The 27,241-nt window shown below is 45.8% G+C and overlaps 1 protein-coding gene across 1 annotated transcript in view; it reads right to left on the bottom strand.

Moving 5' to 3' along the window:
- Nucleotides 1-9,470: 9,470 nt before the first annotated feature.
- LOC122542106 (calcium voltage-gated channel auxiliary subunit gamma 2a) overlaps nt 9,471-27,241 on the bottom strand; it is a 142,824-nt gene continuing 125,053 nt past the window's right edge. Inside the window, exon 4 of the mRNA XM_043679479.2 lies at nt 9,471-11,674. Coding sequence (XP_043535414.1) covers nt 11,151-11,674 — 524 coding nt within the window. The 3' untranslated portion in view covers nt 9,471-11,150. The remainder of the gene's footprint in view (nt 11,675-27,241) is intronic.

Here is a 27,241-nt window from a genome sequence, read left to right as displayed (position 1 = left end):
ACGTCATTTGCAAACATGAACGCTTTGAACATGCGTTCTGTGATTATCAAACCCTGGGGTGGGACTTGAACTTGGAACCTCTGACCCCGAGGAAGCGACACTACCCACTGCTCTGCCTGTAAACTGATGGGAAATTGAGCTGGGAGATGGTTCTGACCTGAGGCAGCCTGGCAAGGTTCTGCTTCGCTGCTTGCCCTTTGGCTGGAGAATTGCTTCAAGTAATAATGTATAAAGTTTTTAAAGAGTGGAACTCGACGTCTTCAGAGGGGAAATAGATTTTGTAATGAAAAAAGGAAAATGTAAAGGTAAAGGAATGGACTTCCGTGGATCGTTCTTCCATGGAGATAGGACAGATGCAATGGGTCGAATGGCCTGTGTTATAAAGCATGGCAGCAGACAAGATAACTCAGACCCAGGAGATGGGACTAGAATGTGAATGAACACTTTACATTGTGAAGATTAGCTGATCCTTCACCCCCCAGCCCTACCACTCTCTGTCTGAGTAACTATCATGGCCAATAAACGACAGATCAAATTCCTCTGTCCTTGTTTCAAAATACTTTGCCAATCGAGGGATTTAGTCTCTGCCTGTGTATCGATGCCTTGTAGCCGCAGTAGAGAGGGAGACGGCTGCGGTAATACAAATATAGACAGTACCATTCATCATAGTCACTGGGAGCACTCTTGCCAGCAAACACTCCTGATCCATTTTCCAAATGTAACCCTTGTACTGCTGGACTGGCTGGAACCCAGAGGAATGTAACTGGGACTCTGAATGTGCGTGTCTGTGTGTGTGTGTGTCTGTTTGTGTGTGTGTGTGACTGTGTGTCTGTGTGTGTGTGTGTGTGTCTGTTTGTGTGTGTGTGTGACTGTGTGACTGTGTGTCTGTGTCTGTTTGTGTGTGTGTGTGACTGTGTGTCTGTGTGTGTGTGTGTGTGTCTGTTTGTGTGTGTGTGTGACTGTGTGACTGTGTGTCTGTGTCTGTTTGTGTGTGTGTGTGACTGTGTGTCTGTGTGTGTGTGTGCATGTCTGTATGTGTGTGTGTATGTGTGTGTGTGTGTGTGACTGTGTGTCTGTGTGTGTGTGTGTGTGTCTGTTTGTGTGTGTGTGACTGTGTGTCTGTGTGTGTGTGTGTGTGCATGTCTGTATGTGTGTGTGTGTGCATATCTGTATGTGTGTGTGCGCATGGCTGTGTGTGTGTGTGCATGCATGTCTGTATGTGTGTGTGTGTGTCTGTGTGTGTGTGTATGCATGTCTGTATGTGTGTGTGTATGTGTGTGTGTCTGTGTGTGTGTGTGTCTGTGTGTGTGTGTGTGTGTGTGACTGTGTCCGTGTGTGTATGTGGGGTGTATGCACATGTGGGTGTATGCATGTGTGTGTATGGGGATTGTGCATGTATGCAGGCGTGCGTGATATGCAAATGTGGAGGTATGTGTCTGTGGGGGTTTGTGTGTGGGTGTGGGACAGGATTATGTGTGTCTGTGTGTGAGAGTATGTTTCTCTATATTTGGGGGTGGGGGAGTGTGTGTGTGCAGTGGGGAGAGTGTGTGTGCATGTGGGTGTGTGGGGAAGTGAGTTTCTGTGTTTTTGGGGGGGTGTTTGTGTGTGTGGGTAGAAAGGTGTGTGTATGTGTGGGTGTATAGGTGTGTTTGTGTGTGTAAGTGTCAGTTGTGTGCATGTGCAGGTTTAGAGGTGAGCGCTTGTTGGGGGTGGGGGGGGGGGTATGTCCATATGAGCTACAGTAACAGGAGTGATTAACCCATTGAATGCTGTACTATCTCCAGTGTGAAACACTCCAGTCCCACGATCCTGGAGACAGATTTTCTGTTATTAGTGGTGATCTCTGCATCTCATCCAATCCATCAGTGAATGAAGCTCGGATCAGTCAATGTGTATATTGTAAACAGAGTGCCCAGACAGTGCTCACCGATAATGCAACAAATGGGCAAGTTCTCTACAGCTATGTTACTGTTCTGCTTCTTGTAAAGGACAGGATCAGGGTCAGTGACTGGATTAGGATCACAAGGCAGACAGGTCAGCTACATTGCTTCTCATTGCTCAAGAATCCAACCTGAGACCGACACAGAATCTCGCTCTCTGGGATCTAAGTTCTCTACTTCCACCGACAGAAAAAGAAAGAAAAGGGAGGAGCAGTAGGCCACTGACCGCCATCATCTCCCCCCCCCCCCCTCCCGCCCCCACACACCCCCTCCCCCAGCCTGATCAAGTGTTTAATATGACCATGGCTGATCTGATTATTGTTACAGCCTGTCACCTATAACCCTCATCTCCCCCTCTCAGTCGAAACATTGCCTGGCTCCATCCTAAGCATCCTCAGTGACCCAGCCACCACTGTTTGCTGGGGTCAATGACGGCCAAAGACTCACTGCAGTCACAGAGAACAAATTCCACCTCTCCCCTATCTTAAGTGGGTGACCCTTTTATTCTGGAGCTGTGCCCCCCCACCCCCCCTGTTTCCAGACTCCCATACAAAGGTAAACCTGTTTTAACAATCTAACTTTTCCTCAGAATCTTGTTTCAATAAGCTCGCCTCTCACTCTTCAAAAAAAGTGAGACCCACAGGAAGCAGCCTTCTCCACGTTGACCCTGAACAAAAACCAAACCTCTGCACACACTCCTCCAGGCGTGGTCCCACCTGCTGTGTGCAACTGCAGCGAGGCTTACTCACTTCTAGATATTTTCCTAATCAACCTGTTCAGAGAAATTAAGACACAGCTCTGGAGCAGGTGGGACTTAAACCCAGGTCTCCTAGCTCTGAGGTAGGGACATTACCACAACTCACCCTTCCAATAAAGACCAACAATCCCCTTTGCCTCTCTGGTACTGGGCTTCTTGCTGACATTTTGAGGTATGTGTATGTGCTCGCCCCAATAGCTGGTGTTAATGAGATGGCACTAACTTCAGACCCATCCCCTCCTGGCACATTAATCCCTGGTATGCCACCTCCATCTTTCTGACAGGGGCCTAGGGTAGAGCAAAGTACCAGCCTATTCCCATTTACCCATCTTCTTAAGGGACAAATCCAGTCCCTGCTTCCTCGAGTTTAGAAGATTAAGGGGTGAGCTAATCATGGTGTTTAAAAAGACCAAAGGATTTGATTGGGCCGATGGAGAGAAGTGACTTCCTGATGCAGGTGGGAGTCAGGAAGTATTGCTTCTCATAAAGTGAGTTGGGGGGATGGGGGGTGTGGAAATCTGGAACATTCCCCCTCCAAACATGCTGCCTTCAACAACTGCCTCCAAAACTGAAGCTGGTGGTTTAGAAATTTCAAAATTGAGATTGTTAGATATTTTTTAGTTCACAAAGGGTGTACCCGTTACGAAATTAAATGGAGTTAAGGCAGAGATTGGCCAAAATTTAATTGAATGACAGCCCAGGCTCCCAGGCCCAAATGGAGTCCTCCTGGTCTCATTCTCCGCTGGAGCTGTGCAGTTCCAGAACTGAGTGATTTATAGTTCGATGGCACCTTCCACCATCTCATGACCGCGTGAGGTGATTTACAGCCATGCTGAAGCATTGTCACTACTGTGACAGCTGGCCAGCGTACAGCAAGATCCCACATACACTGGCATGATAACTTGGGCATGAAGGGTGACTGCTCAGAATGGACGGCTGCCTTACTTTCCTGTGGGCTGTGGTTCAGGCTGATTTACACCTTCGGAAATGTTTGCTGTTTGTTCGTTTGATGCCCCCACCCACAGCCTGTGAGGGGGAGGTCTGCTTTGCTTGGTTATCTACCCCCAGGTCACGGCACAGTTAAGGATTAACATAGTAGAATCTGCAGTTAATATGGATGCCTAACCCTTCAGGGAGCTTGGCTGTGCTAGAAACCTAGATAATGTCCACCTTGTGGTTTATTTTTATCTACAAGACTTTTAATAAAAGACATTTATATAGTTTTTAATTAATTGCCATAAATTTATTGCATCTGTCAAGTTGCAGACTGAGGGGGAAAAAGGTACAAAGTAAAGGTGAAGGGGGAGGGTGGTAGGGTGAGAAGGAAGGGAGTGTTATGGGCAGGTAAGCATTGAGGGGAGAGGAGGAAGGATGGGGGAGGGGACAGGACGTTTGAGGAGGGGTGCACTGCTGAAAGGTTGGAGGTGAGGTGGCCAATGTGTTCAAGTGAGTAGGAGAAGACACAGTGGATGGGGATTGAGACAAGAGTCATTTCAGCATCACAGAGTCAGGTCCAAATTGATTTTAACTTTATTTCTTCAAAAAGGCTGTGACCTGTGGAGAAAGGGTGTTACAGCTTCACTTACAGGTCACTGGTAAACCAAAACTAACATTGTGCAGGTGCCGGCACTCTGAAGCTCAGCAGGTCTATCAGCATCGGTGGAGAGAGAAACAGTTAGCATGTTGAGTCGATGAGCTTTCCTTAAGAGAGAGTTTGAATGAGTGGAAAGGCAGAGGGGGGCAGGAAGGAAAACAGAGAGGACCTGTGATAGGGTGGAGGTCAGGGGATGCAGCAGCCAGAGACAGTGGGAATGTAGAGAAGGAGGAAACAGCAGTTGTGCCCAAATGAGGGGAGAGTTCCTCTGTAGAAAAATTCATTCGAATGTAACGTGAGGGGAGAAAGAATGAAACCAGGCAAAAACGAATCCATAAAATAGCCCATTGGCCCATGTGGTCAAGATCCCATTATACTCTGAGGTAACCTTCTTGGCTGTCCACTACACCTCCAATTTTGGTGTCATCTGCAAACTTACTAGTTATACCTTGTGTGTTCACGTCCAAATCATTTATGTAAATGACAAAATGTAGAGGACCCAGCATCGATCTTTGTGGCACTCCACTGGTCACAGGCCTCCAGCCTGAAAAGCAACCCTCCATCACCACCCTCATGTCTTCTACCTTTGAGACAGTTCTGTATCCAAAATGCCAGAGGAAAGATCACAGAAGTGCTTCACAGGAGGCTCCCAAGCACTGAGGATGTCACCTAGACAGGGGACGAAACGTCTGCAACACAAATTCCCAGCTCGGCGAACAGAACCACAACAACGAGCACCCGAGCTACAAATCTTCTCCCAAACTTTGAAGCTGAAAATGTGTTGCTGGAAAAGCGCAGCAGGTCAGGCAGCATCCAAGGAGCAGGAGAATCAACGTTTCGGGCATGAGCCCTTCTTCACAAACTTTGAAGGCTACTTCTCCCTGTATTCCATGTGATCTAACCTTGCTAATCAGTCTCCCATGGGGAACCTTGTCGAACGCCTTACTGAAGTCCATATAGATCACATCTACTGCTCTGCCCTCATCAATCCTCTTTATTGCATCTTCAAAAAACTCAATCAAGTTCATGACACATGATTTCCCACACACAAAGCCTAACCCTAATCAGTCCTTGCCTTTCCAAATACATGGACATCCTGTCCCTCAGGATTCCCTCCAACAACTTGCCCACCACTGAGGTCAGGCTCACCGGTCTGTAGTTCCCTGGCTTGTCCTCACCACCCTTCTTAAATAGTGGCACCATATTACCCAACCTCTGGCACCCCACCTGTGAGTATCGATGATACAAATCCTTTCCTGCCACTCTCTGACATGTCTGTCCTTTGCCTGCTGCAGTGCCCCTGCAAACGTCAATGGTGAGAAACAGTCTCTCATCTTTTGATTCAGCTCTGCACTGCCTTCTGACGCAACATTGAGTTCAGCACTTTAGATCAGAGCCACTGCCTCCTCTGGTTCCATGTGCCTCCTCTGGTTCCTCTGGATAGGTCTTCATACAATTTCTTTCCTTCTCCCTTCACGTTATGTTCAGATTCTTTTTTAATGAATGAATTCACACTTCATTTGGATATAGCTGTTGTTTCCTCATTCTCTTCATTACTCCTCTCTTTGTCCGTTGAATCGTGAAACTTTTTGTTGTCTCCTGTCTCTACCCTATCACAGAGCTGATTCTTTGGTCATCATGTTCCTGTCCCTAGTTTAAAACTCTTCCATTTCCATCCTTTGTCAGCTCTGAAATGTTCTCTTTCTGTCTCTGTACAGATTTTGCTACACCTGCTGAGCTTCCCCAGCTTTTCCTGTTCTTCTTAATCACTAATCTCCAGTGAATATGTTACAAACCATTGAAAAAGGTTAATAGAATATTAATCATTATCTCCAGTCTGCAGGAATACAAATGGGCAGTAGATACACTGTCACCAAATGAAGTCACGTCCCAATGGAATCTTCACTGGTTTCAGTTCTCTCAGGTGGGAGAACTTGACGTTGGAGGTGGGGCGCGATGCACATTCACTGGGGTGACACCAGAGGTAAAAGGGTCTGATTAAGGACAGATTAAGTGGACTTGGCCTGTATTCCCTCATATAGAAAGTTCAGGCGCAATCTCATCAAGGTGTTTAAGATGATTATAGGCTATGATCAAGCAGAAAGAGAAAAAAAACATTATTCCCACTGATGGAAGGCTCAGGTCAGAGCTCGAGGGCTCTTGTGGCTCAGTGCCAGTGTCCGTACCTCTGAGCCAGGAGAGCCAGGTTCCAGTCCTACCTGCTCCAGAGGTACACAATAGCATTTCTGAATAGGTTAATTAGGGAATTCAAAATGAGAACCAGAATTATATCAGGAAGCACTTTCTTACACAAAGCGGGAGTGGAAATTGGAATTCTCTCCCCAAAAATAACCATCTTAATTTTTTTTTAGAAATGAACTCAAGATTGTCAGACTTTTATGAGACAATGGAATTAAGTGCAATGGAATCAATATGGGTGAGTAGGCGAAGTTAAAATACCCTCCGTCGATCATCAAATTGAATGGCACAAAGTTAGAGGGGCTGAGTGGCCTCCTCCTGTTCCTTTCTTCCTCTCTACGTGGTTGGCCCAAAACTGAACATTACCTTTAAAACAGGGCAAAAGTGCACTGTGTCACAGCCAACCTTATTCAGATTTCACAAGTTAGAGGAAATCTGGGAATTTCCTGTATTTTAAACATTATTTCTTCACAATTTGGAGATGCCGGTGTTGGACTGGGTTGGACAAAGTTAAAGATCCAACAACACCAGGTTATAGTCCAACAGGTTTAATTGGAAGCACTAGCTTTCGGAGCACTGCTCCTTCATCAGGTGGTTGTGTGAAGGAGCAGTGTTCTGAAAGCTGGTGCTTCCAAATAAACCTGTTGGACTATAACCTGGTGTTGTGGGATTTTAAAAATTATTTTTTCATTTCTTGTCCTCTTTGAGCATACTTCAACCTCCAGCTCACTCTCCCATCCCCAAAAAAGATTAAAGGAATCATCAGGGGTATCTTCAGCACCCTCTTGACTCTGAGCAATCACCATGGGATGGACAAATCTGTCCCCTCCAGTTTTCAGGTTAGAAAAACCCATTTTCATTCTTTTGACCTAGAAATGCTGGAGCTGAAGACTCATCATAAACTCCTGGAGGTTGCTCGGGTGGGGGGTCTCTCTCTACAGTCTGTGCTCTGACTTGGTCAAAAGCATCGAGAGGTAATTCTGTCAAGTTGCTGGGAAGCTGCCATTCTCACATCTGAGTTATAAGTGCAAAGCTCCCTCCAGAAACCAGAATACAACATCCAGGCCAACACTGAGGGAGTGCTGCACTGTTGGAGGGTCAGTGCTGAGGGAGTGCCGCACTGTCGGAGGGTCAGTGCTGAGAGAGTGCCGCACTGTCGGAGGGTCAGTGCTGAGGGAGTGCCGCACTGTCGGACGGTCAGTACTGAGGGAGTGCCGCACTGTCGGAGGTTCAGTGCTGAGGAAGTGCCGCACTGTCGGAGGGTCAGTGCTGAGGGAGTGCCGCACTGTCAGAGGGCCAGTTCTAAGGGAGTGCTGCACTGTCGGAGGGTCAGTGCTGAGGGAGTGCCGCACTGTTGGAGGGTCGGTGCTGAGGGAGTGCTGCACTGTCAGAGGGTCAGTGCTGAGGGAGTGCCGCACTGTCGGAGGGTCAGTGCTGAGGGAGTGCCGCACTGTCGGAGGGTCAGTGCTGAGAGAGTGCCGCACTGTCGGAGGGTCAGTGCTGAGGGAGTGCCGCACTGTCGGACGGTCAGTACTGAGGGAGTGCCGCACTGTCGGAGGTTCAGTGCTGAGGAAGTGCCGCACTGTCGGAGGGTCAGTGCTGAGGGAGTGCCGCACTGTCAGAGGGCCAGTTCTAAGGGAGTGCTGCACTGTCGGAGGGTCAGTGCTGAGGGAGTGCTGCACTGTTGGAGGGTCGGTGCTGAGGGAGTGCTGCACTGTCAGAGGGTCAGTGCTGAGGGAGTGCCGCACTGTCGGAGGGTCAGTGCTGAGGGAGTGCCGCACTGTCGGAGGGTCAGTGCTGAGAGAGTGCCGCACTGTCGGAGGGTCAGTGCTGAGGGAGTTCCGCATTGTCGGATGGTCAGTGCTGAGGGAGTGCAGCACTGTCGGAGGGTCAGTGCTGAGGGAGTGCTGCATTGTCTTTCAGATGAGACTGAAAATTAAGACCCTTGTTTCCTCTCTCAGGTGGATATCAAAGACCCTGTGTGATACCATTTCAAAGGAAAGCAGGGGGGTTCTCTCTCACTCGCTTGGGTAATATTTATCTCTCAATTAGAGTCATACAGTCATCCAGCACAGAAACAGAACTTCGGTCCAACCAATTGACATCAACAAAAGCTGATGATCTGCTCATCATTATGAGACTGTTTGTGGAATGTTGACATTAGCTGCTGTATTGCTGCAGTCACATTTAGACAACAACAGGTTACCTTTCCTAAAGAACACTAATGAACCATTTGGGTTTTTCTGATAATCCAACAGCTTAACGGTTACTTTTAATGATTGTAGCCCATTTTCCCTAAGTTTTTGAAATCTCAGTGGTGAGAATTGAATTCATGTTCAGAATCCCTACCATATCCCCATGTTAATGCTGCTACCTAGTCACAACCAGGGCTTGCAGGGTCATTACTACAGGAAGTCACAAAGAAATGAGAGGGGAGACACTGAAGGAGGAGACAGAAATGAGAATAAGAAGAAAAGAAGTGGAAATGAGGGACAATAAGAGAAAAGCATGAAGGAGGGGAGATGGTGATAGGATAATGTGCAATAACAAAAGTACAGATGGATTATAATAGTGAAGAGAGAAATAAAATATTATTAGCAAACATTAAAACCCATCTGGTTCATACATGTTCTTTCAGGAGTGATCCTAACTCAGGCTAGTGACACAATGTGATTGACTCTCAGCTGAAACGACCCTGGCAAATCATTCTGTCATCATGGTGTGGGTTGGTCTAAGTGCCTAACTTCCCGACCCATCAACAAAACAAATAGAAATCAGAAGCCATGAAAGAGAAAGGTTGGAGCATTTGATAGTTGGGGATTTTGCAGCTAGGGTAAGACGAGCTTACATGCTGACCTGCCAAACAATTCAGCTTTGTCTGAAATGATCAGATGCTGCCTTATTCACCCGTCTCAGCATTGGCATCTGACAATTCCCACTTCTGTCCCTGTCCCCTAGATAACCAGACATGGACATCTGCTGTGAATAAGTTCGGGAAACATTTACATCAAAATAAACAATTAAAGTGCAAACTTCTTATAAAAGTGTTTATTTGAATGTCTCAGGTTTTTTTAACAGTCTGCAAACAAAAAAAGAAAATAATTGTAACAATTGAGTTAAATCGATGGGTTTTGATTTCTTCCAGTGAAGTGAATTGTACAAGATAACCAGGTCCCATTCTCTTTCCCACAACTCAATCAGGTTTTGATTCTGGAAATCATTATTTGGGAAAAAGAAGGATTGTGATTTTGGCAAGCCGAGATTCTCCACTTCGCTGACAGTATTTTTATTAAAATGTTGAAAAGCTCTTCCATTGAACGATCATCTCAGCTTAAAATTAATCTGTCAATTCTCTTAAATATTTCTAGTGGATCCCACAATGAATCCTTTTTTTTTTGTTAAACCATATTTAAAATATTCCATTGTGGATGTATCGGATGTTTGAATTTAATTTTCTTTTTTTTTAAATTCCTTGTTCAAACCATAGAAAATGTCTTTTTTTAGTTTTGAAAATAAAATATATGAAAGCTTTTTTTTTGGTAGATTTTATTTCATTTTTTTGAAATTTTTTTGATTTTTTTTTAAATTTGGCATGAAATGAATTAAACACCACAGTTTCACACTCGCACAATAGAGTTTCCTGATTTTAGAGAGGGTAAATGTACCATCTCGCCCAGCTTTCCCCCGTCTCTCTCTCTCTCCCTCGCTCCCCTCTTTCTTTCAATTCATCCTCGCACCTTCAAACAATTCCCACGGGCATCCTAAAGTTGGACCAAAATTAGGAAACTTTTGGAAATAAAAGCTGATTATTTCTCGTTTCTCCCAAACCCTCTCCATTCCTGCTCCACACAAAATTCCATTCCATTTTTATCATTTTGTTTTTCTTAAATAATAATTGAAATCGTTAAAAAAATTTCTTGTTTTGAAATTCTTGATTTGAGTTTTTTTTTGGTCGGAAGAGGAGCGTCATTATCATCACATGCAAATTTCTCAAATCCATAGCTTGCCACACACCAATAAAATGTCTTTAGTTTTTCTAAAGAATACATATATTTTCTTTGTTAATGTTCCAATTTCCTTTGATAAATGATCATTTCATTCAATGGCCGAGCAAAATTAAAAAAACTGACATTTGATGTTGTCCCAGTCCTGTGTTTTGTTTTCAAATCCTCCAGATTTTGTTGTTGTCGTAAAGAATGGATGCGTCCTTTTTGTTCTTTTAAAATATGTTTAAACTGTTCAGCAAGCTCATGACCTTTTATCGAAAAGCATCACCTCCCATTCTCGTCAGGGAAACAATAGTTACGAAAAACAAAAAAGTCGACGATAAATGGCATTTTAAATTCATTTGAGAAAATGAACAAAAAAATCCCTCTTCCTATTTGTCCCTCTCACACTCTCTCTCTCTCTCGTCAATCCATCCTCTTGCAGAATTTCAGGCTTTCTGCTTCATCACATCTCCCCCTCTCTTTATCCTCCTCGTTTTAGATTTTAAAATCTTTTTTTGACAAAGTAACTTTTGCATTTTTTTTGCAATGGAATTGGGTTTTCATGCAATAACTTTTAATATTTTTTTGTAAATTATTAATTTTTTTGTTGTTGTTCCTCTGTTTTGTTCTCTCTCTCTCTCTCTGTCCCTCTTTCTGTAGCATCCTGGGTTTTATACAGGAGTTGTTCTGCGGTTGGCTGTATTCGTATGTAAAGAATCCTTCAGCTCTTTCTGAATGCAGTTGTGAACCTGTAGGAAGTTGTGGTCACGCTCAGAGTTGTAGGAGCTAGTGGTCTTCAGGGGATCTCTGGTGAGAGTGTACATGGAGATCTCAGTGGAGGGCAGCGTGTTGAAACCTTTGAGACCGACCGGCGAGGCATCCCTGGAGTGCGAGGGTTCCGTGGACCGGGAACTCGACCGACTGCGCCGCCGGTAACGGTACCGGTAACTGGGGATGCGGGTGATTGCCGAGGATTGCAGGTAATCTGCGGATCTGGCCCCGGCCCGGATCTGTTTGTGTCTGTCAATGAACAAATGGACTGCTAACACTCCCACCATCTCAGCGATGATAAAGGAAAGAGCTCCAAAGTAAAATGACCATCCGTAGGAATAACTGTTCTTTTTGGAGTCGCTTTTGGCTGGGTCTCCAGCGTTGGCAGATATGTACACTATGATACCAATGATATTACTCAAACCTGGAGGGCAACAGGAACATAAATACGATACAGATCATTGATATTCAAAACGCTGAGAGGGAGGGAGAGGTTAAAATTCAAGGTTAAACACGAAGAAGACATTGGTGAGGCCATTTTTGGTTCTGGTCTCCCTGCTATAGGAAAGGTGAAACTTTCAGAATTGTTTTTTTTTCAATTCATTCACAGAATGAGAGGGTCACTAGCCATCCCTAATTGCCCAGAGGGTAGTCAAGAGTCAACCCCATTGCTGTGGGTCTGGAGTCATATGTATTCCAGATTGGGTAAGGATGGCTATTTCCTTCCCGAAAGGACATTAGTTAACCAAATGGGCCATAAATGTACAGTCATCATTAGGCTCTTAATTCTAGATTTTTATTGAAAACAAATTCCACCACATGCCATGATAGGGTTTGAACCTAGGTCCCCAGAACATTACCTGGGTCCCTGGATTAATAGTTTAACTATAATACCACTGGGCACTTGCCTCCTTTAGTAGGGATGTTGTCAGGGTTGGAGGGTTTGAACTATAGGAAGAGGCTGAATAGCCTGGGGCAGTTTTCACTAGGTGACCTTAAAGAGGTTTATAAAATCATGAGGGGAATGGATAGGGTAAATAGCCAAAGTCTTTTCCCTGGGTTGGAGGAGTCCAAAGCTAGAGGACATAGGTTTACAGTGAGAAGGGAAAGATTTAAAAGGGACCTAAGGAACAACTTTTTCACGCAGAGGGTAATGCATGTATGAAATGAGCTGCCGGAGAAAGTGGTGGAGTTTGGTATAATTACAACATTTCAAAGACATCTGGATGGGGATATGAATAGGATTTGTCGGGAGCATCCGGAATAAGGTGGGGGAACTTGCAGCATGGGATGGTACCTGGGATTTCAGTGTTGTGGCCATTTCGGAGACATCGATAGAGCAGGGACCGGAATGGTTGTTGCAGGTTCTGGGATTTAGATGTTTCAGTAAGAGCAGAGAAGATGGTAAAAGAGGGGGAGGTGAAGCAATATTAGTCAAGGACAGTATTATGGTTGCAGAAAGGACATTTGAGGTCTTGTCTACTGATGTAGTATGGGCTGAGATTAGAAACAGGAAAGGAGAGGTCACCCTGTTGGGAGTTTTCTATAGGTTTCCAAATAGTTCCAGAAATGTATAGGATAGGATAGCAAAGATGATTCTGAATAGGAGCGATGGCAACAAAGTAGTTGTTATGGGGGACTTTAGATGGTTCAGTTTTTGTCCAATGTGTGCAGGAGGGTTTCCTGATACAGTATGTAGACAGGCCAACAAGGGGTGAGGCCACTGTCAATTTGGTACTGGGTAATGAACCTAGCCAGATATTAGATTTGGAGATAGGTGAGCACTTTGGTGATAGTGACCACAATTCGGTTATGTTTACTTTAGTGATGGAAAGGGATAGGTATACACAACAGGGCAAGAGTTATAGCTGGGGGAAAGGCAATTACCATGTGATTAGGCAGGATTTAGGTGCCTAGGATGGGGAAGGAAACTGCAGGGGATGGGAACAACTGAAATATGGAGCTTATTCAAGGAACAGCTACTGTGTGTCCTTGATATGTATGTACCTGTCAGGAGGGGGGATGTTGTCGAGCGAGGGAGCGGTGGTTTACTAAGGAAGTTGAATCTCTTGTCAAGAGGAAGGAAGAGGCTTATATTAGGATGAGATGTGAAGGCTTAGGGTGCTTGAGAGTTAGAGGTTAGCCAGGAAAGATCTAAGGAGAGCAAAGAAGAGCCAGGAGGAGACATGAGCAATCATTGGTGGATAGGATCAAGGAAAACCCTAAAGCTTTCTATAAGTATGTCAGGAATAAAAGAATGACTAGAGTAAGATTAGGGGCAATCAAGGACAGTAATGGGATGTTGTGTGTGGAGTCAGAGGAGATAGGGGAAGACAATGTTGTTGAGGAGAATACTGAATACAGGCTACTAGACTAGATGGGATTGAGGTTCAAAAGGAGGAGGTGTTAGCAATTCTGGAAAATATAAAAATAGATAAATCCCCTGGGCCGGATGGAATTTATCCAAGGACTCACTGGGAAACCAGGGAGGAGATTGCCGAGACTTTGCCTTTGATCTTTATGTTGTCATTGTCTCCAGGAAGAGTGCCAGAAGACTGGAGGATAGCAAATGTTGTTTCCTTATTCAAGAAGGGGAGTAGAGACAACGCTGGGAATTATAGACCAGTGAGCTTTACTTTGGTTGTGGATAAAGTGTTGGAAAAGGTTATAAGAGATAGGATTTATAATCATCTAGAAAGGAATATGTTGATTAGGGATAGTCAACATGGTTTTGTGAAGGGGAGGTCGTGCCTCACAAACCTTATTGAGTTGTTTGAGAAGGTGACCAAACAGGTAGATGAGGGTAAAACAGTTGATGTGGTGTATATCGATTTCAGTAAGGCGTTTGATAAGTTCCCCACGGTAGGCTATTGCACAAAATACAGAGGCATGGGACTGAGGGTGATTTAGCAGGTTGGATCAGAAATTGGCTACCTGAAAGAAGACAGAGGGCGGTGGTTGATGGGAAACGTTCATCCTGGAGTTCAGTTACTAGTGGGATAATGCTAGTTTTGGGTCCACTGCTGTTTGTCATTTTTATAAATGACCTGGATGAGGGCATTGAAGGATGGGTTAGGAACTTTTCGGATAACACTAAGGTCGGTAGAGTTGGGGATATTACTGAAGGATGTTGTAGGTTACAGAGGGACATTGATAAGCTGCAGAGCTGGGCTGAGAGGTGGCAAATGGAGTTTAATGCAGAAAAGTGTGAGGTGATTCACTTTGGAGGGAGTAACAGGAATGCAGAGTACAGGGTTAATGGTAAGATTCTTGGTAGTGTGGATGAGCAGAGAGATCTCAGTGTCCAGTAACATAGATCCCTGAAAGGTTGATAGGATTGTTAAGAAGGCATACAGTGTGCTAGCTTTAATGAGTAGAGAGATTGAGTTTCAGAATCATGAGGTCATGCTGCAGCAGTACGGTCACACTAGTGACACCAGGCGTGGTTATAGGGTCAGTAGTGATGCCAGGCGTGGTTATAGGGTCAGTAGTGACACCGGGCGTGGTAATAGAATCAGTAGTGACGAGTATTGTGTATAGTTCTGGTCACTGCATAATAGGAAGGATGTGGAAGCATTGGGAAGGGTTCAGAGGAGATTTACTAAGATGTTGCCTGGTATGGAGGGAAGGTCTTACGAGGAAAGCCTGATGGACTTGAGGCTGTTGAGAAGACAGTTGAGAGGTGACTTAATTGAGACATACAAGATAATCAGAGGGTTAGATAGGGTGGACAGGGAGAGCCTTTTTCCTCGGATGGGGATGGCTAGCACAAGGGGACATAGCTTTAAATTGAGGGGTGATAGATATAGGATAGATATCAGAGGTAGTTCCTTTACTACAGAGAGAGTAGGGGTGTGGAACACACTGCCTGCAACAGTAGTAGACTCACCAACTTTATGGGCATTTAAATGGTCATTGGATAGACATATGGATGAGAATGGAATAGTGTAGGTTAGATGGGCTTCAGATTGGTTTCACAGGTCAGCGCAACATCCAGGGCCGAAGGGCCAGTACTCCGCTGTAATGTTCTATGTTCTCTGTTCTCAGGGTTTAGAGGGATATGGGCCAAATGCTGGCAAATGGGACTAGATTAATTTAAGATATCTGGTTGGCTTGGACACTTGGACTGAAGCCTGTTTCTGTGCTATTCAGCTTTATGACTAACAGGGAGAAGTGAGACTAATTGCGTACCTCTTCTCCAAGAGCTAGCACAGACACAGTCGGCTGAATGGCCTTCTGCTCTGCCATATCTATCTTTAATTCTCAGAGTTTTATTTGCCCTCGTCAAAACTAAGCCAGGCAAGAGGAGGTGGATGTTCCATGGCTCGGTGGGTCTCTCTGTATGAAACCTGAGGACTGTGGATCCAGGACACCACCTGTAGCCTCCTGCACAGTGCAGGACTTGGGCACTACTGAACTGTCTGCCATTCGTCTGAAAGCCGGTCAGCCCCCTCACAACATTCCTGAAAATCTCAAGGATGCTGCTCGGACACAGGGAGATGCTTGAATGTTCCCCAATGTCCCAGTGAGGACCTCACTCACATCCCACATCATGAATCAGCTTATCTGATCATTCTCACACTGCTGTTTGTGGGATCTTGCTGTGCACAGATCATCCACTGGGCTTCCTAAGACACAATGGTGATAGTAGGTCAAGTAGCATTTCACTGTCTGTAAGTCACAATGGTGAGAGGTGCTACAGAAATGAAGCACCTTGTTTCTGCCTGTCCATACAAGGTTCAGGGCTTTCCTCAAATGAAAACAAATCCCAGAGACATTCCTGTGCAATGACTGCAGTTGGTGAACTGTGTTTCAGTTTGAAAGGGTCAATGTCCTGGAAATACTGACACAACCCCACCCCGGGGACCCCCCTGTAGACACTGACACACTCACCCCGGGGACCCCCCTGTAAATACTGACACACTCCCCCCCCAGGGACCCTCCTGTAAACACTGACACACTCCCCCCAGGGACCCCCCTATAAACACTGTCACACTCCCCCCAGGGACCCCCCTGTAAACACTGACACACTCCCCCCCAGGGACCCCCCCTGTAAACACTGACACACTCCCCCTGGGGACCCCCCTGTAAACACTGACACACTCCCCCCCAGGGACCCCCCTGTAAACACTGACACACTCCCCCCGGGGACCCCCCTGTAAACACTGACACACTCCCCCCAGGGACCCCCCTGTAAACACTGACACACTCCCCCCCAGGGACCCCTCTGTAAACACTGACACACTCCCCCCCAGGGACCTCCCTGTAAACACTGACACACTCCCCCCGGGGACCCCCCTGTAAACACTGACACACTCCCCCCGGGGATCCGCCTGTAAATACTGACACACTCCCCCCCGGGGACCCCCCTGTAAACACTGACACACTCCCCCCAGGGACCTCCCTGTAAACACTGACACACTCCCCCCGGGGACCCCCTGTAAACACTGACACACTCCCCACAGGGACCCCCGTAAACACTGACACACTCCCCACAGGGACCCCCCTGTAAACACTGACACACTCCCCCCGGGGACCCCCCTGTAAACACTAACACACTCCCCCCAGGGACCCCCCTGTAAACACTGACACACTCCCCCAGGGACCCCCCTGTAAACACTGACACACTCCCCACAGGGACCCCCCTGTAAACACTGACACACCCCCCCCCCCCCCGGGACCCCCCTGTAAACACTGGCACACTCCCCCCCAGGGGACCCCGCTGTAAACACTGACACACTCCCCCCGGGGACCCCCCTGTAAACACTGACACACTCCCCCCGGGGACCCCCCTGTAAACACTGACACACTCCCCCCGGGGACCCCCCTGTAAATACTGACACACTCCCCCTGAGACTCACTAATTTCTGGCCCACTCCTTGTATAAATACTGTCACGTGCAGTGGGAACAGTTTGAAATCCCTGTATCATTCAGTGACTGTGTTGCACACTGAAGCCACCATATGAAGATGAATAATTAAATCACACTCTTGTTAGCATAAATAGTGTCAGATTGAGGATATCAATCAGCTATCACCTCTCCCCAAACGCCTGCGTTATATTGATATGTGAGTAACACTAGCTGCAATTAGTGGAGGTGGACTGAAACTTGCTGTTTAACACCTATTCTCACTGCAGGAGCTGAGCTTATTTACTGAGGGATCAAATTACTTCACGTGAGCCATGTAAGGAGCAGAGAGGGAAAGTGTTTGCTTATTGATGCATCTGCAAATCCTCGAGTGCAGAGAGCAGAGACTGTTCCTCCTCGTTTCCTGGCCACTGAGCTTTCGTTGCTAACAGTGAGCGCCTGAACTCCTCACTACCCTGCAAGGACTTGCAGTTGACAAACAGGCTGCTACACCCCCCTGTGCCCCCCATCTCCCCCATCTTCCTGCCACCATTTCATTGACCGCAAAGTGCTTTTGGATGCCATAGAGTCATACAGCACAGAAACAGACCCTTCGGCCCAACCAGTCCATGCTGACCATAATCCCAAACTAAACTGGACCCCACCTGCCTGCTCCTGGCCCATATCTCTCCAAATCCTTTCCTATTCATGTATTTATCCAGATGTCTGTTGTAATTGTACCCACATCTACCACTTCCTTAAGATGTTCATTCCACATGCAAACCACCTTCTGTGTACAAAAATTTGCCTCTCGTGTCTTTTTCAAATCTCTCTCCTCTCACCTTAAAAATGTGCCAGCTATTCTTAAAATCCCCCATCCTAGGGAAGCGACAACTCCCATTAACCCTATGTATACCTCTCATTATTTTATAAACTTTTATAAGGTCACCTCTCAACCTCCCATCTCCAGTGAAAAAAGTTCCAGCCTATCCAGCCTTTCCTTATAGCTCAAACTTTCCATACATGGCAACGTCCTGCTAAATCTCGTCTGAACCCTCTCCAGTCTGATAATATCCTTCTGCACAGCATGAGGTGATGAACCTATTCTCTCTGTCAGACAATCCAGCCACTCCCATTCCACCTGCTCAACCTCTGTAGCCCCGACATGTTTATTTCCCTCAGACGCCCATCCTGTATTCTTCGAAATCATTGATCATCTCTACTTCATCCCCTTTCTTCAACAAAAAGTTCCAGCTCACTACTCCATATAAATAAATTTACGCCATACCTTCCTTTGGCTTCTCCTGCCCAAAACCCTAACTCTCTAAGCTCAAGTCCTCTGCTATCAACTGCTACAGACAGCTTTTCTGTATCTATTTTATTTACACTTGTCATAATCTTTTACACCACCCGCTCCTTGCTGTGAGAACTATGCTAGCATCCCCACTCTAACCTTGGTGTTGAACTCCCTCATCCCTGGGATAATTCTGGTCAGTCTCCTTCTGATCCCTCACACCTTTCCTAAAACCCGGTCACAAGAAGCTGGATCATAGCCTAGACTGACCTTCCACAACACTACTGTACAGTTTCCCCACTTTAATGCCAAACATGGGGTGCAGGACAGCAATTCGGTCAAAGTAAAATATGGCAGATACAGTCATAGAGATGTACAGCACAGAAACAGACCCTTCGGTCCAACCCGTCCACGCCGACCAGATATCCCAACCCAATCTAGTCCCACCTGCCAGCACCCGGCCCATATCCCTCCAAACCCTTCCTATTCATATACCCATCCAGATGCCTTTTAAATGTTGCAATTGTACCAGCCTCCACCACATCCTCTGGCAGCTCATTCCATACACGTACCATCCTCTGTGTGAAAATGTTGCCCCTTAGGTCTCTTTTATATCTTTCCCCTCTCACCCTAAACCTATGCCCTCTAGTTCTGGACTCCCCCACCCCAGGGAAAATACTTTGTCTATTTATCCTATCCATGCCCCTCATAATTTTATAAACCTCTATAAGGTCACCCCTCAACCTCCAACACTCCTGGGAAAACATTTTCAGCCTATTCATCTTCTCTCTGTAGCTCAAACCTCCAATCCTGGCAACGTCCAAGTAAATCTTTTCTGAACCTTTTCAAGTTTCACAACATCTTTCCGATAGAAAGGAGACCAGAATTGCACGCAATATTCCAACAGTGGCCTAACCAATATCTTGTACAGTCACAACATGACCTCCCAACTCCTGTACTCAATACTCTGACCAATAAAGGAAAGCATACCAAACGCCTTCTTCACTATCCTATCTACCTGCGACTCCACTTTCAAGGAGCTATGAACCTGCACTCCAAGGTCTCTTTGTTCAGCAACACTCCTTAGGACCTTACCATTAAATGTATAAGTCCTGCTAAGATTTGCTTTCCCAAAATGCAGTACCTCACATTTATCTGAATTAAACTCCATCTGCCACTTCTCAGCCCAATGGCCCATCTGATCAAGATCCCATTGTAATCTGAGGTAACCCTCTTTGCTTTCCACTACACCTCCAATTTTGGTGTCATCTGCAAACTTACTAACTGCACCTCTTATGCTCGCATCCAAATCATTTATATAAATGACAAAATGTTGCAGACCCAGCACCGATCCTTGTGGCACTTCACTGGTCACAGGCCTCCAGTCTGAAAAACAACCCTCCACCACCACCAGTCTCTGTCTTCTACCTTAGTTTCCCCTGTGTTCCAAGAGGTCTAGCCTTGCTCACCAGTCTCCCACGGGGAACCTTGTCCAAATGCCTTACTGAAGTCCATATAGATCACATCTACCCTCATCAATTATCTTTGTTACTTCTTCAAAAAACTCAATCAAGTTTGTGAGACATGATTTCCCACGCACAATGCCATGTTGACTATCCCTAATCAGTCTTTGCCTTTCCAAATACATGTAAATCCTGTCCCTCAGGATTCCCTCCAACAACTTTTGGGCGGCACGGTGGCACAGTGGTTAGCACTGCTGCCTCACAGCGCCAGAGACCCGGGTTCAATTCCCGACTCAGGCGACTGACTGTGTGGAGTTTGCACATTCTCCCCGTGTCTGCGTGGGTTTCCTCCGGGTGCTCCGGTTTCCTCCCACAGTCCAAAAGATGTGCAGGTCAGGTGAATTGGCCATGCTAAATTGCCCGTAGTGTTAGGTATGAAGGGGTAAATGTAGGGGTATGGGTGGGTTGCTCTTCGGCGGGTCGGTGTGGACTTGTTGGGCCGAAGGGCCTGTTTCCACACCGTAAGTAATCTAATCTAAAACTTGCCCACCACTAAGGTCAGGCTCACTGGTCTATAGTTCCCTGGCTTGTCCTTACCACCCTTCTTAGACAGTGGCACCACGTTAGTCAACTTCCAGTCTTCCGGCACCTCACCTGTGACTATCAATGATACAAATATCTCAGTAAGAGGCCCAGCAATCACTTCTCTAGCCTCCCACAGAGTTCTTGGGTACACCTGATCAAGTCCTGGGGATTTATCCACTTTTATGCATTTCAAGACATCTAGCACCTCCTCCTCTGTAACATGGACATTTTTCAAGATGTCACCATCTATTTCCCGACATTCTATATCTTCCATGTCCTTCTCCATAACATCAGCAAAATACTCATTTGGTATCTCCCCATCTCCTGGGTAATCCAAGATGGAGAACAGGAAAAATTGTGGCTGTAACAGCTGCTCCTTTTTTGAGGTATTTTAGGTGTTGGAGGTGATTTCCTCGAATTCCAGGAGCAGCAATTACTGTGTTATATGCCGTGGCATTGTTTTAAAACTTTTGGGGAATAAAGATCAAAACAACGGCACTTTCAAAAGGAGGAAGACAGACAAAAGGAAGCTACCACTTGGTCAGTGGGGAGAGAGAGAAAGAGACCCACACTGCTAACTGACACAGCACTGAATCTGCACAGTTACTATCTTTGCTGTTTGAGTTCATGTATCTCTGGACATTGGAGTGCATCTACGAAAAATTAACAAACAGCAAAATTCACAGCTGACCCTGGAGGAACCTGTGTGGGAGAGCTCACTGCACAGGAACAGATAAGTGCATAGTTTTTATGTGTAACCTTGCTGTAAGTCTATGGTAGTGAGTACAGTAAGTTCTTTTTTGGTTATATGTTTTATTGAGATCTGTCTCTTGATTAAATTTTAAAAACATAACAGGAGCACTGTTCTAGAGCAAAAAGGCAGTACTATTTTCTGGGTCTGTAGATTGCGAAGGAGCAAAGATGGCCTTTAGTGGAGTGATATGCTCTTCCTGTCGGATGTGGGAGTTTAAGGAGAGTTTCCATGTTACTGATGATCATGTCTGCAGGAAGTGTCTTTGGTTGCAAATCCTATCATATCACATGGATCAGTTGGAGCAACAGTTAGAAGCAATGAGGAATTTATAAGAGCTGGGGGTGTGGTGGATGGCATTTATAGGAAGGGAGAAAAGCCACAGATACAGTCAGGTAAATGGGTTAACTCCAGGAAAGGTAGGAGGGGTAGGCAGCTAGTGCAGGAATCTCCTGTGGCTATCGCCATCTCAAACAAGTGTCCTGTTTTGGAAAATGTAGGGGGTGATGGATGTTCAGGGGAATATAGCACGAACAGCCAAGTTTCTAGTATTGAGACTGGCTCTAATGCAACAACGGTACATCAGGTTCTAAGCAATTGATCATGTTAGAGGACTCTCTAGTTAAAGGCACAGACAGACATTTCTGTGGCCTGCAGCAAAAAATCAGAATGGTATGTTGCCTCCCTGGTGCCAAGATCAAGGATGTCTCAGAGAGGGTGCAGAATGTTCGCAAAGTGGGGAGGGACCAGCAGGAGGTCACTGTACACATTGGAACCAATGACATAGAAAGGGAAAAGGATGAGATTCTTAAGGGAAAATATAGAAAGTTAGGCAGGAATTTAAAAAGGAGGTCCTCGAGGGTAGTAATATCTGGTTTACTCCCAGTGTTATGAACTAGTGAGGAATGGGAGGATAGAGCAGATGAATGCATGGCTGAGGAGCTGGTGTATGGGAGAAGGATTCCCATTTTTGGATCATTGGAATCTCTTTTGGGGTAGAAGTGACCTGTACGAGAAGGATGATTGCACCTGATTTGGAAGGAGACTAATACTGGCAGGGAGATTTGTTAGAGCTGCTCGGGAGGATTTAAACTACTAAGGTGGAGCGGGGTAGGGGGACGGGTGTTTGGTGGGACCAAGGGAGATAGTGAGGAAAGATTTCAATCTGGGAATGGTACAGTTGAGAACAGAAGTGAGTCAAACAGTCAGGGCAGGCAAAGACAAAGCAGAGAACAAGGTAGGACTGATCAATTAAGCTGCACTTATTTCAATGAAAGAGGCCTAACAGGGAAGGCAGATGAACTCAGGGCATGGTCAGGAACATGGGACTGGGATATCATAGCAATTACGGAAACATGGCTCAGGGATGGGCAGGACTGGCAGCTTAATGTTCCAGGGTACAAATGCTACAGGAAAGATAGAAAGGGAGGCAAGAGAGGAGGGGGAGTGGCATTTTTGATAAAGGAGAGCATTACAGCTGTACTTAGGGAAGATATTCCCAGAAATACATCCAGGGAAGTTATTTGGTTGGAACTGAGAAATAAGAATGGGGGCAATCACCTTATTGGGATTGTATTATTGACCCCCCAATAGTCAGAAGGAAATTGAGAAACAAACTTGTAAGGAGATCTCAGCTATCTGTAAGAATAATAGGGTGGTTATGGTAGGGGATTTTAACTTTCCAAACATTGACTGGGACTGCCATAGTGTTAAGGGTTTAGATGGAGAGCAATTTGTTTAGTGTGTACAAGAACATTTTCTGATTCAGTATGTGGATGTACCTACTAGAGAAGGTGCAAAACTTGACCTACTCTTGGGAAATAAGGCAGGGCAGGTGACTGAGGTGTCAGTAGGGGAGCACTTTGGGGCCAGCGACCATAATTCTATTAGTTTTAAAATAGTGATGGAAAAGGATAGACCAGATGTAAAAATTGAAGTTCTAAATTGGGGAAAGGCCAATTTTGACGGTATTAGGTAAGAACTTTCGAAAGCTGATTGGAGGCAGATGTTCGCAGTTTAAGAGACGGCTGGAAAATGGGAAGCCTTCAGAAATGAGATAACGAGAATCCAGAGAAAGTATATTCCTGTTAGGGTGAAAGGGAAGGCTGGTAGGTATAGGGAATGCTGGATAACTAAAGAAATTGAGGGTTTGGTTCAGAAAAAGAAGGAAGCATATGTAAGTTATAGACAGGATAGATCAAGTGAATCCCTAGAAGAGTTTAAAGGCAGTAGGAGTATATGTAGGAGGGAAATCAGGAGTGCAAAAAGGGGACATGAGATAGCTTTGGCAAATAGGGATAAGGAGAATCCAAATGGTTTTTACAAATACATTAAGGACTAAAAGGTTAACTAGGGAGAGAATAGGGCCCCTCAAAGATCAGCAAGGCAGCCTTTGTGTGGATGCTAGAAATCTGAAATGAAAATATAGGAAGTGCTGGAGACACTCAGAAAATGTGGCAGCATCTGTGAGGAAAGAAACCGAGTTAATGTCTCGAGTCCAGTCTGAATCTTCTTCAGAACTCATTCCTTCAGATGTGTTTAAGATGATAGCCATTGGCTGTTTCACCCTCAGAGGCTGTACTTACCCCACTGCAATGTCTGTATAATTACAGAATATATAATTAGATAGCAAGGGCCAATAACACAACCCTTTGAAAGAAGTGGCATCATGAACCATTCCCATATCAGCCATGCCTTTAGCTACTTCACTGGGGCAGCATAGGCAAGTAGGGCTGAAGGGCCTGTTTCCAATCTGTAGACCTCTATGACTGTATGACCAAAGTGGCATTAAGTTTGTGCCAGGTATGATATGATCCAGTTGGAATCAAGAGATTTAACTATCCAAATCATAGAGTGCCACGCATTCATATAGCACCTTTAACTTAGTAAATCGTCCCAAGGTGTTTCACAGAAGCGAATATGAGACAAAACCAGACACTGAGCCCCAGAAGGCGAGGTTTGGACAGGTGACCCAAAGCAAGGCTCCGTGGAGGGCAGTGAGCTGGAGGGGTCTCAAGAGGGGAGTCCGGAGCTTGGGCTTGTTGGACATCAGGCAGCAGAAGGTGCTGGAGAACTTCAAATCCGGGAGGAGCAAGAGGCCAGAACTGGAAGAGTGCAAAGATCTGTTGGGTTGTGGGACTGGAGGAGATGACAGGGCTATGAATACTCAAGGCTTGAGAAGATGAGAGGACAAAGGTGGGAATTTTAAACTGAGGTGCTGCTGCTTACCCTGTAGTCAGTGGCAGTCAGTGATGGGGTGACGGGTGAACTGGACTTGGAGCAAGTTTAGATGGGGTAAGAGAGTTTTACAGGATCTCAAGATCAACCAGCCAGGAGTATGATTAAATAATTGAGTCTAGACTTAACTGAGGGTCTCAACCAAAGATGAGGTATGAAGAGGGGTCAGATGATCTTCGTAATGGTGTAAATTTGAGGTCAATAGCTCAACTCAGTGTTAAAAATGCCATCAATGTAGGGAATAGTCTTACTCAGCCCCAGATAGCTCCCAGGAAGAGGTTGGGAGTCAGTCATTTAAAAAAACTGAGGTTATACTGAAGATAATGGATCCACAGTTTTCCCAATATTTAAATATATGAAAATTCTATCCATCAGTATTAAATATCATCAGCTGAACACACTGGTAATTTACAGTTAGCAGAGAGATTGAGCTGGGTGTGGTGGAGGGGATGGTGGTGAGGTAGAGTTGGCTGTGGTCAGTGTATACGTGGAAACTCACACAGTCTGTGGATAATAACATCAATAGGAACAGGAGGAAATTGAGTGATGCCAGGAGCAGCAGGAGAAGCCATCACCAGTGATTCTCCACCTACCACTCAAGAGATAAAACTGGAATCAGGTGGGAGCAATCCTATCCAATGGGACAACAGTGGAGGGATCTTGGAGGACAATGGTGTGGCTAACCATCTCTGTCAAGAGCTGGCAATAGGTCAAGAACAGGTTAACGTTGTCACAGTAACGTTTGTAGCTTTGGTAAGACTGTTATAGGACTGGGGAGGAATCTGATCAAACCAATTAACCCATCTGAGCAAATTAACTGCAAGATTCATATATACTAACTGAAAGCCCATTGAAAACACATTCAAATTTGGTCAGAAATGGAAACACAAAGCACTATCATAGATTCGTCCAGAGCAGGATAGGCTCTTCGGCCCATCGATTCTGCACTGACATAACTACCACTAAAAATCCAATAATCCAAACTTCCTGCACTTGTCCCTTGAATAGACCTGACATGAAGAATGAAGAGGTTAATATAGTTCAATCTGTTCCTCTCTATTTTTCCACTGCCTGTTTGTCTATTAGAACATGATAAGGCATGTTTTCCAGAAGGTAATGTCGAGACCAGGAGTGAAGATCAGTTAGGACCAAGAATGTTTCTGTAGACAATTGGGTTTGTTCTTTTTAGAATGTGGTATAAATGAATCTTGCTTGCTGCTCCTGACTTTAGAAAGAAAGAGACCTTGGGAGAAAGGCATAGAGACATCGAGAGTGCCTTCAGAGTCTTTGAGTAAGAGATTGAATGCGAGAGACTTTGCAAGAGAGAAAACTAAACGTTCCACCCCTGGATTTGTAGCAAAGAGCTTTTGGTTTGAGCTATTTTTGCCTCTGGTGGTGGCAATTGTCCCACAACAAATTGACAAGCTCCATTCAGAGCTCTGATTCAAGAATGTCACCGCAGACAGCAAAACTGGGGGGGGGGGGGGGGGGGGAAACGAGTATTGTGTAGTTATATCACCCATAGATCTGACCAATCACTGCAGCTTCAGGGATCACAAACATTTAGACTGAGGTGGAATGGCTGACAGAAAGGGGGAAACAGATTTTTAAAATATTCATTCACAGGATGAGGGCATCACTGGATAGGCCAGCATTTATTGCCCATCCTTAATTGCCCAGAGGGCAGTTAAGAGTCAACCCCATTGCTGTAGGTCTGGAGTCACATGTAGGTCAGACCAGGCATGAGTGGCAGTTTCCTTCCCGAAAGGACATTAGTGACCCAGATGAGATTTTCCCAATTGGCAATGGTCATCATTATACTCTCATCATTCCAGATATTTTATTGAATTCAAATCTCACCATTTGCCAGGGCAGGGTTCAAACTCATGCCCCCAGATCATTACCTGGATTTCTGGGTTAACAGTCCAATGATAATATCACCTCCCGCAAAGAGAAAGAATGTTAAGGAGGCAATATGTGCATGTTATCTCTGACAGCCAAGGCTTGAAGCTGCTCCTCTGAGTTGAAGAGCATCATAACTGTGGGCGGCACGGTGGCCCAGTGGTTAGCACTGCTGCCTCACAGCGCCAGAGAACCGGGTTCAATTCCCGCCTCAGGCGACTGACTGTGTGGAGTTTGCACGTTCTCCCTGTGTCTGTGTGGGTTTCCTCCGGGTGCTCCGGTTTCCTCCCACAGTCCAAAGATGTGCAGGTCAGGTGAATTGGCCATGCTAAATTGCCCGTAGTGTTAGGTAAGGGGTAAATGTAGGGGTATGGGTGGGTTGCACTTCGGCGGGGCGGTGTGGACTTGTTGGGCCGAAGGGCCTGTTTCCACACTGTAAGTAATCTAATCTAATCTAATCTAACCCAACAGGGTATATATCATGTGACTTGGCGAAAGTGAGAACTGCAGATGCTGAAGATCAGAGTCTAGATTAGTGTGGTGCTGGAAAAGCACAGCAGGTCAGGCAGCATCCGATGAGCAGGAGAAATCGACGTTTCGGGCAGGAGCCCTTCATCAGCCCTCATATCATATGACTTGACCAATGGCTGCGAAGAAACTCCAATGCTGTCATTCTCGTGCAAATCTCAAAGAGTCCATACTTGGAAAACCGCCATCACTGCTCTCCCATGAGACAGACCAGACAGAGAGAGGGAGAGAGAAAGGAAGAGGTGGTTGCTGGTGGGTTTAACTTGCGGGTGACCATGTGTCTGTTAAAGAACCTGGTTGCAGAGGCAGGACCATCATGGTGACCTCAGCCATTACACGAAATGGCCCCCTTTGCTACTGGTATCACTACACATCACAGACCA

This window comes from Chiloscyllium plagiosum, unplaced genomic scaffold (assembly GCF_037043375.1).
Source record: "Chiloscyllium plagiosum isolate Xiang-an unplaced genomic scaffold, Cpla_swu_hap1 HiC_scaffold_33, whole genome shotgun sequence".
Classification (NCBI taxonomy): domain Eukaryota; kingdom Metazoa; phylum Chordata; class Chondrichthyes; order Orectolobiformes; family Hemiscylliidae; genus Chiloscyllium; species Chiloscyllium plagiosum.
This window is presented reverse-complemented; position numbering and strand designations above follow the sequence as displayed.